This window comes from Heloderma suspectum, chromosome 2 (assembly GCF_057233095.1).
Source record: "Heloderma suspectum isolate Gila_16-S chromosome 2, 16-S_ref, whole genome shotgun sequence".
Taxonomy (NCBI): domain Eukaryota; kingdom Metazoa; phylum Chordata; class Lepidosauria; order Squamata; family Helodermatidae; genus Heloderma; species Heloderma suspectum.
Window position 1 is genome coordinate 358708032 of NC_139459.1, and position 15941 is coordinate 358723972.

Sequence of the window (15941 nt, forward strand, 5' to 3'; positions counted from 1 at the left end):
GGGGCCGCCTCCTGACAGACGTTTTCAAGGCCACCTAATTTGCTTTGCCCTGCCTTGAGAGCCAATGGGAGCAAGTAACCAGCTCTGGATATCCCCTTCCACCAATAGGGAAGGCCTGAGGCAATGAGGACCCTCCATGGCAAACTACTTAGAGGTGGCAGTGGTGGGAGGAACCACCTCATGGATCCAGAGAGCAGGCCCTATCGTTAGACAGAGTGAGGCAGCCGCCTCAGGCAGCAGATTGTGGGCGTCATAAAAGGGCAGCAAGTTGTTAGTTATTGTTGCATTTTTACCCCCTTGTGCGTTTTTCTTTCTCAGGTGCCAAAATAACTTGGCCGGCCTTGGGTATTATGCACCTGGACCTGGGGAGGGGGGTGCCCTTGGCTGCATACCTCAGGCAGCAAAATGTCTCAGGCCACCCCTGTCCAGAAACTACAGATAACCATCTCTTCATGGAGGTCACAGTTGCCCTACAGCATGTTAAAAAGCTGCCCCCAACTTTGGACAAAGTGCACTGCCTCAAGAGACAGATTTGGGGTACTACAGTTGTCAATGGTGTGTCAGTTATTTGGTTTATTACACTTAATACCACCACAGAGGTACAGCCTGTGCTTTGCAGGCAAAAGGCCCCCATTTCAACGGCTGCTATCGGTGAGGTTGGGAAAGACAGCCATGTGAAACCCTGGAGAGCTGCCGCCCATCGGCGTGGAAACCATCTGGGTTTTCCACCAGCTGTCAAAAGATCTTTAGTCATTTCTGCCCTTACCCTTTGGTAAGAAATGTCCCCCGGGCATCAACCAGGAGGAAGAGTTCATTCTGGGTTTTCTGACTGTTGCCTGTATACAGGTAATGCTCCAGCGGGACGGGGCGCTTCAAGGTGCTGATCACGTAGATCTTCTTCCTCTTGATCCTCCTGTAAAGAGGCGAGAGCGCCCACACTGGTATTTTACTGAGAGCCACCTGAAGCCTCTTCATTCCCCCACCTCACCTGAGGCAGGGATGGGGAACCTGTGGCCTGCTGACTACAACTCCCATGACCCCCAACCACTGACCGTGCTGGCTGGGGTTGATGGGAGTTGACGTGCAATAGCTGGAGGGCCGCAGGTTCCCCACAATGGCCATTCACAAAACTATTGTTGCTGATAACCCACAAACAGCTTAAAAGGGGCATTAGACAAATCCGGGGGGGGGGGGGGGGACTATCAATGGCTACTAGTCCTGATGGCTATATATTATCTCTGGTATCAGAGGCAGGATGCCTATGCACCCCGGTTGCTCAGGAACACAAGCAGAAGGCTACAATTGCGCTCATGTTCTGCTTGTGGGCTTCCCCCTGGGGCATCCGGCTGGCCAATGGGAGAACAGAATGCTGGACTAGATGAACCTTTGGTCTTCTTATCTTCTGAACAGAGGACTTTCTGGGTCGTGGTCTTGGCACAGCTTTCCCCACCCTTGGGTCCCCAGATGCTGTTGGACTGCACCTCTCATCATCCCCAGCCAACATGGCCAGTAGTCAGAGATGGTGGTATAGTCCAACAATACCTGGAGACCGCAGGTTTGAAGAAGCTGTACCATAGCACATGGGCTGAAGGCAGAGGACAATTTCTTCAGAGAGCTGAAGCTGCCAGAGCATCTTACGCGCCACCCTACTGTTGCCTCTGCTCACAGGTCTTTGCAGTGACAAACTGAAACCCCCCACTGTCCACTTCTCATCCCCCCCCCCCCCAAGCCTCTGGTTTCTCTGCCCCCTCCATACATGCACACTGCCGCACAACGATGCGGTCAGGGCCACCAACTGACACGGCTTCAAAAGGGGATTAGATAAATTCATGGAGGATGAATTAGACGAATTCGTGGCTCTTGCCAGCTGCTTGTCACAATGGCCATAGGCTACCGCAAGATGCAGAGGCAGCATGCCTTGGTACACCAGCGGCTGGGGAACATGACTGGGAGGGTGCTATTCCACGCTGGCTCCAGGTTTTGGAAGGCCCTTGGCCAAGACGCCCTCCACGGGCCCCCTCCCTCGGTGAGTCTGCCCTCTCACCTCCATGGTCGCCGGCTGCTCTTTCTCCTCCTCTCTCTCATCATCATTGCTACCCTTTGCTTGCTTGAGAGGCAGAGAGCCAGGGAGCCAGTAGGCAGGGGCATCTGCTGCTTCTCCTTCTCACCACCACCCTTGTCTGGGCCAGAGCAAGAGGCAGGTGAACAAGGAGACTGCCACGGTGAAGAGGAGGAGCAGGTCCAGAGGGCTTTTGGTAGCATCCCCCTGCTCAGTGTGGGCCCACGGCAGATGCCCCACCATGCCCACCCTTGATGCCAGCCTGGTGCTATTACAGTGATGTTCTGCTTGTGGGCTTCCCACAGGCAGCTGGCTGTCCACTGTGAGGATAGTATGCTGGACTAGGTAGGCCTCTGGTCTGGTCCAGCAAGGCTCTTTCTGTGTTCTCTGCTCACCCGATCCAGTCAGCAAACTCTAGGGTGTTGGGGACGGTGGCACTCAGCAAGATTATGTTCACGTGGTCCGGCAGCATGATAAGGACCTCTTCCCAGACCACACCGCGCTGCAAAGGAGGGAAGAGCAACAAGAGGGAGGCTGAGAACTAGAAGAGGAAGACCCACTGAAGTGCTTCTGCAGGCCAACGAAAGAGCATCTCTGCAAGAAGGGAAGCACAAAGTCCTGAGCTCAGAACATGCAATGGCTTCTCTACTTCCCTGACTTGAGAACTGTCCAAAGAACGCTAAGTTGTCTGAGGAGGTCTGGGTGCCCAAAAGAGGGGCAGCATGGAAACTGGTAAAGATGGGCAGTTGAAGGATATGGCTGGGGGGAGAGCCAATAGCAGGGAAGGGCTGGGGGGAGAGCCAATAGCAGGGAAGGGCTATGGTTCAGGGCCTTTGCATAAGGTTCAGTCCCTGATATTTCCGCTTAGGAGCGCAAAGACTGGGCAAGGCCTCTGTGCCTGAAACCTCGGCGAACTGCTGTCAGTCTGTCTGCTTGTCGTTGTTGTTGTCGCTGAGTCGTTCAGTCGTGTCCGACTCTTCGTGACCCCATGGACTGGAGCACACCAGGCCCTCCAGCTCTTTAAAGACCAATCTACCTGTTCAGAAATGTCACATGGTACAGCCCTTTCTGGTCTGTACTGCTTCCGGGTGCAAGCAGGGAGACTGGGTGCCCTCCCTCATGTCAGAATCTCCCTGCATTATGGAAACCCAGCGCATCAGAGAAGGGCCGTAGCTCCGAAGTCCAGCATACGCCATGCATGCACACGGTCCCAGCTTGGGTTCCTGGCCGCTCCAGGGACAGCAGAGGGGGGCCCCTGTCCAAACCCTGGAGAGCCCCTGCCAGTCAGTACAGACAACGTCGAATGGGATGGACCAATGGACTGACTCAGTGTGAGGCAGCTCCCTGCATTCCTTGCTTTTCTCCTGATGGTTCGCTCTTTTAATGTAGAGCAGGGGTGGGCGGAAGATACACGGGACCTACCCCTAGATCTCCGGATTATTTGCAGTAGATCAGCAAGGGTTTCCAACTCCCCACTGTTTAATAGCAGCAAAAGCAAAATGATTCCACCTGCCGCCATAAACTGAGCCATGCTAGCTATAACGCTGGGAGCTGTAGGACCTTTTTCTCCCTAAACCTGCAGAGGATTGCACTCTAAGTGAATGTTTGTGTACAAGAGGGGTGGTGTAAGGCCCCAGGCCTGTAAGCAAGCTAACAGTAGTTGGGAGAGGCTTAGAGATCCATAGTGCTTTCTGCTTTGGCTCATTATTAGCCGCAATTCTCTTGCAAGGTGGGCCCCTCGGCTTGTAAGATGAGTCAAAGGTCAATATGGCCGCCTCAGCACATTCCATGGTAACGAGCTCTGGTACCGTTTATCTTATCAGAGTCTTCAATGTGCCTGGGAAGTGGAGCTCTGTTTATCTTAAAGCTACAGGTGTCTGTGCTGGGAATATTCTGATAGTCTTGCTTCTGCCAAATATTTTGGGAAAGTTGCAGATGAACCCTAATTAACCCTTGCTGCTGTCCTGCTGACTCACTGCTAACATGTATGGTATAAAACCCATCTTGCACCACAGCTCTTTGTTCAGAGAAGCTGTCTGATCCAACCATTGGGTATGCCTGTGCGCTGTAAGTACTCAATAAAGTCTCCTTGTAAGTAAACCTGGATCTGGCTTATCATTTTTGCAGCACCTCCAAACCTTGGCAGCCCACGGCCAAGGCATACAGGTGGGCAACCTTTTTTCTGCCGAGGGCCACTTTTGTGGGTGATCAGTTGGGGGCCACATGTAGGCAGTGGGTGGGGCCAGAGACTAGAGTGGGTAGGTCACCCCTTTTTCTTTCTGCCACCACCTTTTTCTCTCTACCCCTCTTCCTTCCCACCCAGTGGGCTGTCAGGAAAGAAACAAACTGCTCTTGCCAGAAGTCTGAACTGACTGCACGCAGAAGACATTTGAAATTAGGCTGAGAGGTTGCATAAGAGACAGCCTTCTCCCATACAAGCCTGCCCAGGTCTTAAGATCTTGCGGAGAGACCTTAGTTCGAGGCCGCCACCTTCAGAGGCACATCTGATGGCAATGTGAAAGAGGGCCTTCTCAGTGGCCGCTCCCAGGCTGTGGAACACCCTGTCAAGTGAGGCTACTTTCACTCCCTCTCTGCTGCCCTTCCACCAGCAGGCAAAGACTGCTTTATTCAAGCAGGGCCTTTGGTGCATAAGTGGGTCAGTTGGGTTGGAGGCTGTTTTATTCTGTTATTGCTGTATTTTTAATTATGTTTTAATGTAATTATTTTATTATTGTTTTGATGAAGTTTTATTTGTGATGGTTATAAACTTATATTTATTATGAAATGTCAATAAAAGAAAAGAAAAACAGAAATTATACATAAGTTTTATTCGTGATTGTAAGCCTCCACCGCACTAGAGGGGAGCAGGCTAGCTCAGGGGCCACGGGGCATCAAGTGGCGCACACAGCTCCGTCCTCCAAGGACTCACTGCTGCTCCCCACCGCTCAGGATCTGCCGCCTGAGGTGGCCTCCGACTCTGCCTAATGGTCAGGCCGATGCTGCTTATGGCCTACACGGTTTGCCAGTTGCTGCCGCAACCAGCTTCTCTTCCTCCCCCATTTCTTCCTCAAACCCCAGTCTCTTAATCAGGACGGGTTTGGGGTGCAGGAAGAACAATGGGAAAGGCAGTACTGCATCCCTTTACACCAGGGACGGGGAGCACATGGGCCATCAGATGTTGTTGGACTGAAATGCCCGTCATCTCCCACCATTGGCTATGCTGGCTAGGGCTGATGGGAGTTGTAGTCCAACATGTTATTGCTTTGGTTTTAGTTGTGTTTTAATGCATTTGTTTTATTATTCTTTTAGTCAAGTTTTATTTATGATTGTAAGCTGCCTTGAGTGGCATTTTTCTTGGTAGAAAGGTGGGGTAGAAATCAAATAAATAAATATTTATTTATGTGCCCAAGGGCCACATGGAACCTCAGGCTGTGGAGTACCCATCCCTAGTGGGGAAGGACCGTGAGTACTGTCAGTTCCGGTATTCAGAAACACATTCCTGGGCTCAGAAGTCTTTAGCTCTAAGTGTCTGACTCTGGCACCAGGCTCCGGTTGCTGGATCTCGGGGTTCTAATAAAGACCAAAGTAAATCTCACAAGCCCAAAGTCTATCCATCCTGGTTGTAGAGGACTATCGGTCACCGTTCCAACTGCACCCCCCCACTTCCCACCCAGCTACACTGGCTCCCATCCCTCCTCCCCCAATCTTAGTCTACAGCAGGGGGATGCAACCCAATACCCTCCAGATGTTATACTACAACAGCCCTAATTACTGACCATTGGTCATGCTGGCTGAGGCTGATGGGAGTTGTAGCCCAAAGTATCTGGAGGGCGCCAGGCTGCCCACCTTCGGTCTACAAATGTCTGCTCACCTCAGAGTCGTTAATGTAGTGCACCTCATCAAAGATCACCCATTCCAGGTCTCTGAGGACATCCGAGCCATTATACAGCATGGACCTGGGGTTTTAGGAACAAAAACAAGAAGGATATTGCAGAACAGAACTCTTACTCTGACCAACAGCAGAACAAGGCTACCAGATTTTGCCCCCCACCCAAAGATCTCTATCAGGACCAGTCCGTTTTAATTTGCTCAAAAATTATCTGGTGTTCTGGTAGTGAGACAGTGCAGCGGCCAAGTTCGCTGACAATAATTTTTTTAGAGTGGTCAAAACAAAGAGAGACAACTTAAAAGCACTCAAAAGATCTCTCCGCGTTGGAGGAAATGGACATTAAAATGGCAAACGCAGTTCAACATAAGGGGTAGTATCCCATGTTGGTCCTACGTAGAGCAGAACCATTGAAATGACTGACTTGCGTTAGTCAAGACTTACTTGTTCCATTCATTTCAGTAGGTCTATTCTACACAGGACGAACGCTGGATACTAACCAAGCGAACAGTTCTCAAGTGCAAGGGACACTATAAGGAAGTGCACTATACTTATGTTTGAGAGCTGTTGCCAGAAACATGCCCCTGAGGAAGGATTGGACTCGATGGCCTTGTAGGCCCCTTCCAACCCTACTATTCTATGATTCTATTATTTTTTTTCCTGAAAACCCCTTGAGCCAACACAAAATACATATTCCTAGCGCATAAAGTTTTCCCTCTCTTTTTTGGCCTTATGTGGCCACAGGGCCAGCCCTATCATTAGGCAGAATGAGGCGATTGCCTGAGGCGGCAGATACTGGGAGGTGGCAGCAAGGTGTTCGAGGAGCGAGCTGTGCGCTCCTCCCTAAGCTAGCCTGTTCCCTTCAGATGCAGTGGAGGATGCTGACCCATTGCCTGTGCTGAAGAACGATTCAGCTGTCAGTCCAGTTGGTTTCTGTACAGGAAATGGGAGCGTTCTCAGTGGTCACGGCCGTGGAGGCTCCGATTTCGGTGGGGCTGTGAATCCATTCTGGGTTTTAGTTGGAACCAACCACACCTCTAAAGGAGCTATCCAAGGTGTTGACCCCATTTTGGGGATCGGGTTCAGCACCCTGGATAGCTCCGTTAGAGTTCGGGCTGGTTCTGACTAAAAACCAGAAGAGATTCATTGCTACACTGAAATCAGAGGACCAGCCTCCACCAGATCAAAGAATGTTGACTGTGGAGGAAAAAAATAAATGGAAAACTTGGGCGGGGGGAATGGCACGGAGTGGCAAGGCTGGAATCCTACATAGGGAGCACTCCCCATAACAACGGTTTGTTATAGGTCCCACTCGTAAATACATTTGCCAATTCTGCATAATTAAAGGTGTAATACTATGCATGTGTAGACAAAAAAATGTCCTACGACTCCCAGCATGCCCAGCCAGCACAGCTGGCTGGGGCATGCTGGGAGTTGTAGGACTTTTTCCCATCTACACAAGCATAGGATTGCGCCCTTATTCTACTTCTACTAGTCATCAGGGGTGGGGTATCTTAGGAAGGGCACTGATGATGTAGTGATGGTTGGAGGCACAACTCCAAAAGCCCCCAGCTTTTGGAACTTTGCCAGCCCCACACTCTCATGCCAATCTTTAGAACCATAAGAGCTAGAAACTTGCTTCCTTCAAAAGTCCTAGCTGAAGCTGCCTGGTTACCAAACCTGCAGAAAGCACACAGCATCTTGAAGATAAAACATTTAGAAAAAGCAGAAATGGTGAAGCACTTGGGAGCTGGGCTCACCATTCCTTCCATCCCATCCCATCCCACCCACCCCCACATGCCTGAGACCCAGCCCCTCTCCCATTATCCCAGTCTTCACCGAAGGATCTCCGTGGTCATGATGAGGCAGGAGGCATCTGGATGCAGCTGGACATCCCCTGTCAACAACCCCACATCTCCGAAGGTGTTCTTGAAGTCCCGAAATTTCTGGTTGGAAAGGGCTTTGATTGGGGAGGTGTATATGGTGCTGAAAAGAGGAAGGGGGAGGGAAGAATTAGAAGCCTGGAGGGAGGGGATCCTGGACTCCAGGATACCTGAAGGACTGCCTTCGTCCGGCACAATATAATAAATAGACTGTCAGGATTGCTGTAAGGCGACTCGCTGGCCTAGATCACAGGAGGGCAACTAGGGTCCTCGAAGATGCTGCTGGCACTCTCAATTCCCATCAGTGCCATAAGAACGCAGGAAGCTGCCTTATATGAAGTCAGACCTTTGGTCCATCTAGTTCAGTACTGTCGACACTGACGGGCAGCAATCGCTCTCCAGGGTTTCAGGCAGGGGGTTTTCCTGCCCCACCTGGAGCTGCCGGGGATCGAACCTGGAACCTTCTGCCTGCAAAACAGGGGCTCTGCCACTGAGCTATGGTCCTCGGGGGTCAGAGTCCTACAACACTGAGAGGGCCAACAGGCTCCCCAGCTCAGCACCAGGCAGTCCTAGGGAGCTGCCTAAGAGAGGGTTCCGCTTTTATCAGAATTAAATGTGTGTGTTGCATCCCACTGCAAAAAGCAATCTCGAAGCAACTTACACCTACAAATACAGAAATGACTGGGAAAAAAAATCAGTATAAACCATAGTCAGCACCATCATACCAACACAAACAAACCCCATAGAACATAATCTAAAAATAATACAACACGAAAAGTGTTCAGCCACAATACACAAAATCTCTCCCCCCCACCGCACCCACAGCCTAGAATGACCACCATAAAAGTAGTCCACCAGAATTGGGTCATGACTAATGTCCAAATGCCCCACAGAAAGTAATCCCAACCCATTCAAGGTACATGCCCCACAGGAATTCTTAACAGGCCACAGACCAGGGCCTAGCAGGCTCAGTGCTGACCCTGCCACATTTTACACCCCCTTGTGTCCATTTGGACATTTAGAGGGCAGCTAGAAAGCACAATAAAAACAACCAAGGTCACTCTTACCGCGTCATGTGCTTCTGTGACAGAGCAATTGCGTATTCGGCCACCACGGTCTTTCCGGCAGATGTGTGGGCAGCAACAAATACAGAATCATGCTTCTCCAAGTGGAGAATCGCCTGTTTCTGGAACACATCAGGCTCAAAAGGCCACTGAGGAGGGCACAAAGAACATCGCGTGAAGAGGAAGCCTAGCCTTGGCCCTCCCCCTGCTCTCCCAGCAGCACCATCAGAACCGGCACCCTACCTTGAAAGCTGGGTCAGGAATTCGCTTGTAGAAATCATCCACAGGGGAACTGATATCTACTGGGATGGCCCACTGCTCTTTGGGGGGCTCAGCAGCTGGTGCCGGGGCAGCCTGTGGGGCCGATTTGGGGGTGGGGGTCACCTCCTGAGAACCAGGCAGAAGAAGAGGGACAGACAAATAAAAAAAACAGAAAGCGCGTGTGAGAGACGTTAAAGACAAAAGAAGAAGACGTGTACTCAGCTGCTTTCCTAATCAATACAAGGGAATTTCTAACATGCACACACTCTGCATTCAGAAATGGTTAACAGCACCTTCTCTTCTTCTTTGACTTGAGCTATCAAAAGTCAGTCAATTCATATCTGAAGTACAGTCTGGAAGCAAAAGTCAGGGTTGTTTTGTTTTTAAGTGAGATATACAAGTGTCACATTAGATCTCTTAAAATAAACTTTCCTTTGTGAGTGAGTACATGACAGAGAGAGAGGGAGCGTGAGTGTGAGAGAGGGAGCGTGAGTGTGAGAGAGGGAGCGTGAGTGTGAGAGAGGGAGCGTGAGTGTGAGAGAGGGAGCGTGAGCGAGTGCGACAGAGAAAGGGGATGGGGGGAATGCCTCTTCTAAGATGGCGCCTGCCACCTGCAGTTTTTAGAAGCCTTTCCATTCACAGTACCCGTTTTTTTAAAGAAAAAAGTCTGCTCTAATGAAATCAGGGCAGCTTTTTAGTCAAGCGTTATTCAATAGATTACTCCAGCCATCCCCAACCGGGCACTCTCCAGATGTGTTGGACTACAACTCCTATAATTCCTAGCCACCAAGGATTCATCTGACCAAATAGAGGACTGGATTCAGCTGACCAATTAGACTCTGCAGCCCTCCTTTTTTGGCTGCATTCATGGTTTCTCATGACAGGAATGAGCCTCGCCTCCCCCAGCTTCACGTGGTCCCACCTCCCCCCCCAGCACGGCCACAAGGAGTTTGGAAGCTGTTACTTCCTTGCTACTGCTTTTCTCTTAACCATTGTTGTGTCAACTGCGTTGGTTGATCTTAATTACCTCTGTCTGAAACAAGCTGGCTTCAAATCATGGTTTACAAAGCTGCCTTATTTCAAACAAACCATAGATAAGATTAACCACAGCTTAGGGTTCAGACAACCCACTACCCTGGGGTTAAGCTAAAATGTAAGAGGGTGCTTCTGATCTCCTTGCAGACACGGCAAAGGAGAGAGGAGAGGGGAGCAGGGAACACATGAAGCTAGGCTCATCCCATCATGGCGAGCCACGGGTGATCATGACATCCAAACACAGCCTTGGTCTCTCCCACCCAATCGACAATGGCTGGCTAAAGCAGCTTCAGTTCCTAGGTGGCAGTGTGCTGCATGGCTCCTCCCGAGATCCAGCTGCTCTTGGTTCCTGCCACATCCTGCTCCAGCCTCCCCACACCTTTATATACCTAGAGCTGTCCCCTGCATTGGTCCCTTGGTTTTTCTGATGTGGACTCAAGATGCTTCCTTACTAGGCGCACACACACGCACGGTCCTACCTTAAGCACCAGTTCTTCCAGGCTGTTTGCCCTCTGCAGCGGTGCTGGTTCTGCCGGGGGCACTTCTTCTTCTTTTGCCCCTTTCCCCTTCCCTTTCTTCTTCCTCTTCTCCACCTCCTCAGCCTTCTCCTTGCCTTCTTCATCACTGGAGGCTCCCAGCTCAAAGGTGTCCAACGCCCCCAGCAAGTTTGTCAAGTTCAGCAGCCCCGGGGAGGCCTTGAGCTCTGCAGAGGCGAACACACAGGGGGCACAAGATGGATTCCTTCATCCAGGAATCCCAAGGGGGAAAACCTTTGCGCTTCCCCAGGAAATGGCTTCTTATCAGCACCATGAAAGATGGGCGCTTGGTTTCATGCCGAGGCAAACCTATACAAAACCGGCTGTGGTCTTCCAGCCCCTTCAGGCTTGCAAAAGAGATGCAGACCCAAGTCAGTCTCCTCCCCGCCCCAACCTCCTCCCCACCCCAAAGGTGGCTACCTTGCTTGGTGAACTCCACCCCCTTCTTCCAGCCAGGTGGCACTGTCAGCAAATCTGAGGGAGAGAGGAAAAAGCATGGAGCAGAGGTCCCTGGCCTTTTTGAGTCGTTGGGCACATCTGGACATTTGAGAGTGTTGTGGGTGCTCTCACAAAATGGCTGCCAGGGTGGGCATGGCTGGCCACAAAGCACTCATTTCCCAGAAGGCAAGCTGGCAAGACTAAAAGAAAAGTAACTTGCCCAAGAACCCAAGTACAAGGCAGAGGTGGAGTCTGAGCTCCAAAACCACTCCTCTGAACCCAACTAAAAATGGCGCAGGAGGGCAGAACTTTATTTGCAGCACGCCAGCCTCCCAATTAAAAAATAAAAAATATCCTGATAAAATCAAAACCAGGAGGGGCAGGGAGCCTGGTGGGCACCAAGGGAGGTGTCTGTAGGCACACTGTCACCATGGTTACCACTTTGGAGACCCCAGGCATGGAGGGAGAAACATATGGCTCGAGGGAAGAAGCACCGGGTTCCATGGCCTTTGTGGAAACCAAGGGCTCCTTCACTTCTTAACAGAATTCTTACACTGAAGCAACTTCCGTGTCGCTATTGGCAAAAACATACAAACACTCCATACATCCTGCAACACAAATGTGCAAACCCGGGCCTAAATGTCGATTTGCACAAGCCTGCTTTCCTCGATCAAGCAAGCGGTCGCTCTGGCTGCCCCTGGATTGGCGCTCACGTGATCGAATGAAATGTTTGGAGGGAGATGACGGGGGAAACAGCCCTGTTAAGGCCCCTTCTCCGTCTACTGTCACCACCAGCTGCCATTCCAGCAGGCTGTACAGAGGGAGATGAGAGTGAGGAGCGGGGCCCTTCCACCAGCCCTGATGAAGCACTTATTTTTTTCCCCCCTTTCCCTTCCCGTTCCTTTTTCCGTGCACGTGTGTCTTTTTAGATTGCAAGCCTGCAGACAGGGGCTGCCTTGTTTTACTGATTATATGTACGCTGCTTCAGGAGCCTTTTTGTCTGAGCAGCACGATCAAAATACTTTAACAAAATAATAATTTTATCTTAATGATACATGTCACCAGCACAGGCTGAGAGTGGATCAGCTCCACTGAGAGACCAGCTCCAACAGGCTCTTCCTCAGCTGTCACCTGGTGTCAGCCATTTCATCTAACTATCGAGGAGGGAGAGACGGGAAGCACAGTCTCTGCTGAGAAACCAGTTCCATTTGGCTCTTCCTGCCCCAGAACTGTTTCTATTCCAGCCGGCCATGATAGGAACTATTACATAACTTTAAGAAACGGTGCTCAAGTTTGCTTGTTTTCCTCTCCCCTTCTCCTCCCCTCTGCCTTTTGTGTCGTGTCTTTGAAATTGTAACCACGAGAGCAGAGATTGCCTTGTTTGTTATTGATCTAAGCAGCTCTGGGAGCCTTTTCAGATGAAGAGGGGGGATTAAATTGCTTTAAATAAATACCCTACCATTAAAGATCATAATTTGCACTCAACATCTGCCCCCATCCCTCCCCCATGCTAGAAGGTGATCTTCAGTCCTACGCAAAGGCCATTTGGATAGCCATTTCAGATTGGTTTCCTCCTGGCTGTTGTCCTAGCCCTCCTCTATCAATGTTATCGGACCGTGTGTGTGTGTGTGTTTACATATATACAGAAGAGCCAATCCCACTGCCCAGTCCCTGTTGCTCAAGAGTCTTCCCAGGGAGGGGGCATAGCTCAGTATGATAGAGCACATGCTTTGCACGCAAAAGATCCCAGGTTCGATTCCCGGCTTCTCCAGGTAGGATAAGGAAAGAATCCTGCCTGTAACCCTGGAGAGCCACTGCCAGTTAGTGTCGACAACACTAGGCTGGATGGGCCAATGGTCTGACCCATTATAAGGCAGCTTCCTATGTTCCCACATCTTATCACCTGCCTTCCTGCCTCTCATCCATCCATCCTCCTCCCATCTTTCTTATGTCTGTACACAGTAAACTGGGTAAAACATAGAGGGCTCACAACATGTGTCCCACAGAGGACACAAGGCACTGAAGAACAGAACAGTCAGGATTTTGACAGGAGGTGCACCAGCATGGTCACCGGTTAAAACAGATGCAAGTACCTTTCTGAAAATCGATGTCCTCTTCCAGGTCTTCTTGAGCCTTGATCTGCTCCAGGCTGGGTTCATCCATCCCACCTGGAGAGGTTGTGTTAAAACAGCAAGCTGTCAATGGCTAAGGGCTAGGCTGTGTGCATGGTGAGAATTCGGCCTTCAGAAGACTCAAATTCTGCAACTGAATCACACCCACGGGCAGGGATTTCCCATATAGGCGCCCGCTGGGTGCAAAAGCGCCCGCATAGAAGTTATGTGCAACCCGTAATATATTTCCAAGGGGCCCCTCAGGAATCAAAGGGGCATCTTGTTCTCAAGCTCAACTGCCTTCCCCTGGCTCAGCACGGGAAGCTATAGCACCAATCCCCCAGAGGGTGTGGATACCTGGCCAGAAGGGGTAATTGGTGGCACTGCCTCGCAGAGCCTCGGCCGGGGGGCCAGGCGCTCGCTGGAAGGAAAGGGAATTCTTGGCCGATAAGCCCATGTTGTCCACAAGTGCCTGGAATTGAAGTGGTAGGAGGATGAGAGCGTCATCAGGTAGACACATACATACACAACTCCAACATCTTCTTACGAGTCTTACATTCTTATCCGGATGAACGATTCAGGGCAATGAGCCAATCCAGGCTGGTGGAGGGGCAGAATGTTCAAGCACTCTATATGTAACTTTGCAATCCTTCCTCCAACCAGCAGGGGGCAGTAAAGAACTATCTGCACCAGAGCCCAGCTAGGGTTGGCGGAGAATTTCTCCCCGAAACTTCGGGGGGCCGAGCGTCAACGTGTTCGGCCCCCCGAAGAAGTTTCGGGGAGAAATTCTCCGCACCCCCCCGCACCCCGCACCCCCCCGGGACGGGACTTTCCTTTCCCGAATGTCCCTCCCAGCGGCGGGTCCCAGCAGCGGTTCGTCGGGTCTTCGTCACGGGCGGGGGCAGCAGCCGATCTTTCGACCGGCTTCCTCCACCGCCATTCCAATAAAAGTAAAAAAAAAAAAACGCCCCCGTGATAGGCTACATGACGATTTACGTAGCCTATCACGGCTGTCTTTGCAGATCTAGCCGTGATAGGCTACGTTAATCGTCACGTAGCCTATCACGGGGGCGTTGTTTTTTTTTTTACTTTTTATTTCGCGGCCGGGCGAGGCGGGAAGCCTCCCCCCCGGCCTGAATTTCGGCCGGGCGAGGCGGGAAGCCTCCCCCCCGGCCTGAATTTCGGCTGGGCGAGGCGGGAAGCCTCCCCCCCCCTGGCCTGAACTTCGGGGGGAGAGCAGCGAAGCACCTCCCCCCCACCGCGAAAAGCTGCGAGACCAGGTAAGTGGCTTTCGTGCACCCCTACCAGCTACCACGGAGCTGTCAGGAGATCCAGGGTGCTTCCAGTTAAAGCTCAGATAGTGCCACCATGCAATTTTAGGAGAGGGCCACGCATTGCCATCTTTCATTTGTAACCCTTCCGTGTTCTCCGGATGCTTCTCCTGTGCTCTTTCCTCCCGTAAAAATATCCGTTAAGAAGGGAAGGACAGAATAGTTGCACGATGCCTTTTGGCTGATAAGCCTACGAGCAGCTCATCTGGAAGCACTCCCAGCAGAAGGCAGAACACGGCCTGCCAAAGGCCCTGCCCGCTTCTGCTTCAACCCTTCCTCTCCCAGGAGGGGAAAAACAGCAGCAAGATGGGTGCCTACCCCACTCCCTCCCACCTGGTATCACTAGCCCTGGACTACTGACTGAACCACCTGTGCGCCCTTACAACTTGCCACTCAGACTGCTGTTCTGAGGTCGGGGGGGGGGGTAGGGTGGTAAGGGCTGTTTCTCACCTCTCTGAAACCCAGAAGCTCTCCTGTGGTAGGGTTGCGCTCAGCCTGAAGTGTGGAGTGCACAGGTGTGACGTCTACCTTGAAGAGCGACTGGATGTCTTTCTCACGGGGCCAAAATCTTCCTCAAGAAAGTAGGCAGAGTCAGAAAGCCGTTCCCATGTGCCCCCCATGCCCCCGCAGCTCCAGTCCCAACTTAGAGGTCATTAGCAATTCAGAAACCACAACCGGTGCACTTCCGGTTTGGGACCGATGTAGCCCTGGCAGCTTCCACGGACCCTCTGTGGGAGCTTTCTCAAACAGTTTTTTAAAAGTTTGAGAAACCTTTTCATCTCCCCCCTAGAATTGAAAGGGGGGGCAAGGCAAATAGCTCTGGATTTTTGCCTGGAGTAAGGTAACCCCCACGCGATAGTGGAGGAGCTGGATGCCAGGGTTATCCCCCCAGGGCCGTACCAACATGAAAAGCTGTAATGAGACTCCTATTTTATAGGAGAAAACAGGGCTGGCGTGTTCCATAACAATATATCCTCCAAGAAAAATCAGCAACCTATGAGAGATGATTTAAGAACTTTGAACAATATTTGAGAACATCTGAGGACCTGTAAGATTTACTGGAGAAAATTATGGCTGAAACAAGGAGCTGAAAAGGGCTTGCTTCAACACCTCCCACAACTCCTGTGTCAAAGGTGCCGAAAACAGAAAATTTAGCAAAATTATTTACGATGATGAAAACCCTATCTTCGCAATTTTCGGGACTAGTTCAAAGGCTGGACTTAATACAAAATTCCATTACTGATGTGCAGAGAGCCGTGGATTTAATTAATGCATCACAGAAAAAAAACAGAGTCCAACATTAATGAGTTTGAAGATTGAGTGGCAAGAAATGAAAC

General features: G+C 51.0%; 1 protein-coding gene across 2 annotated transcripts in view; it reads right to left on the reverse strand.

Moving 5' to 3' along the window:
* Nucleotides 1–15941, reverse strand: part of SKIC2 (SKI2 subunit of superkiller complex) — a 42446-nt gene that overhangs the window by 17285 nt on the left and 9220 nt on the right. For both annotated transcript variants that reach the window (XM_084841048.1, XM_084841049.1), the window contains 11 exons: nt 15055–15172; nt 13631–13745; nt 13256–13330; nt 11145–11198; nt 10668–10891; nt 9136–9279; nt 8896–9041; nt 7785–7931; nt 5931–6015; nt 2455–2561; nt 767–913 (listed from right to left, as the gene is read on the reverse strand). In XM_084841048.1, the coding sequence (XP_084697174.1) occupies nt 767–913; nt 2455–2561; nt 5931–6015; nt 7785–7931; nt 8896–9041; nt 9136–9279; nt 10668–10891; nt 11145–11198; nt 13256–13330; nt 13631–13745; nt 15055–15172 (1362 nt within the window). The remainder of the gene's footprint in view (nt 1–766; nt 914–2454; nt 2562–5930; nt 6016–7784; nt 7932–8895; nt 9042–9135; nt 9280–10667; nt 10892–11144; nt 11199–13255; nt 13331–13630; nt 13746–15054; nt 15173–15941) is intronic.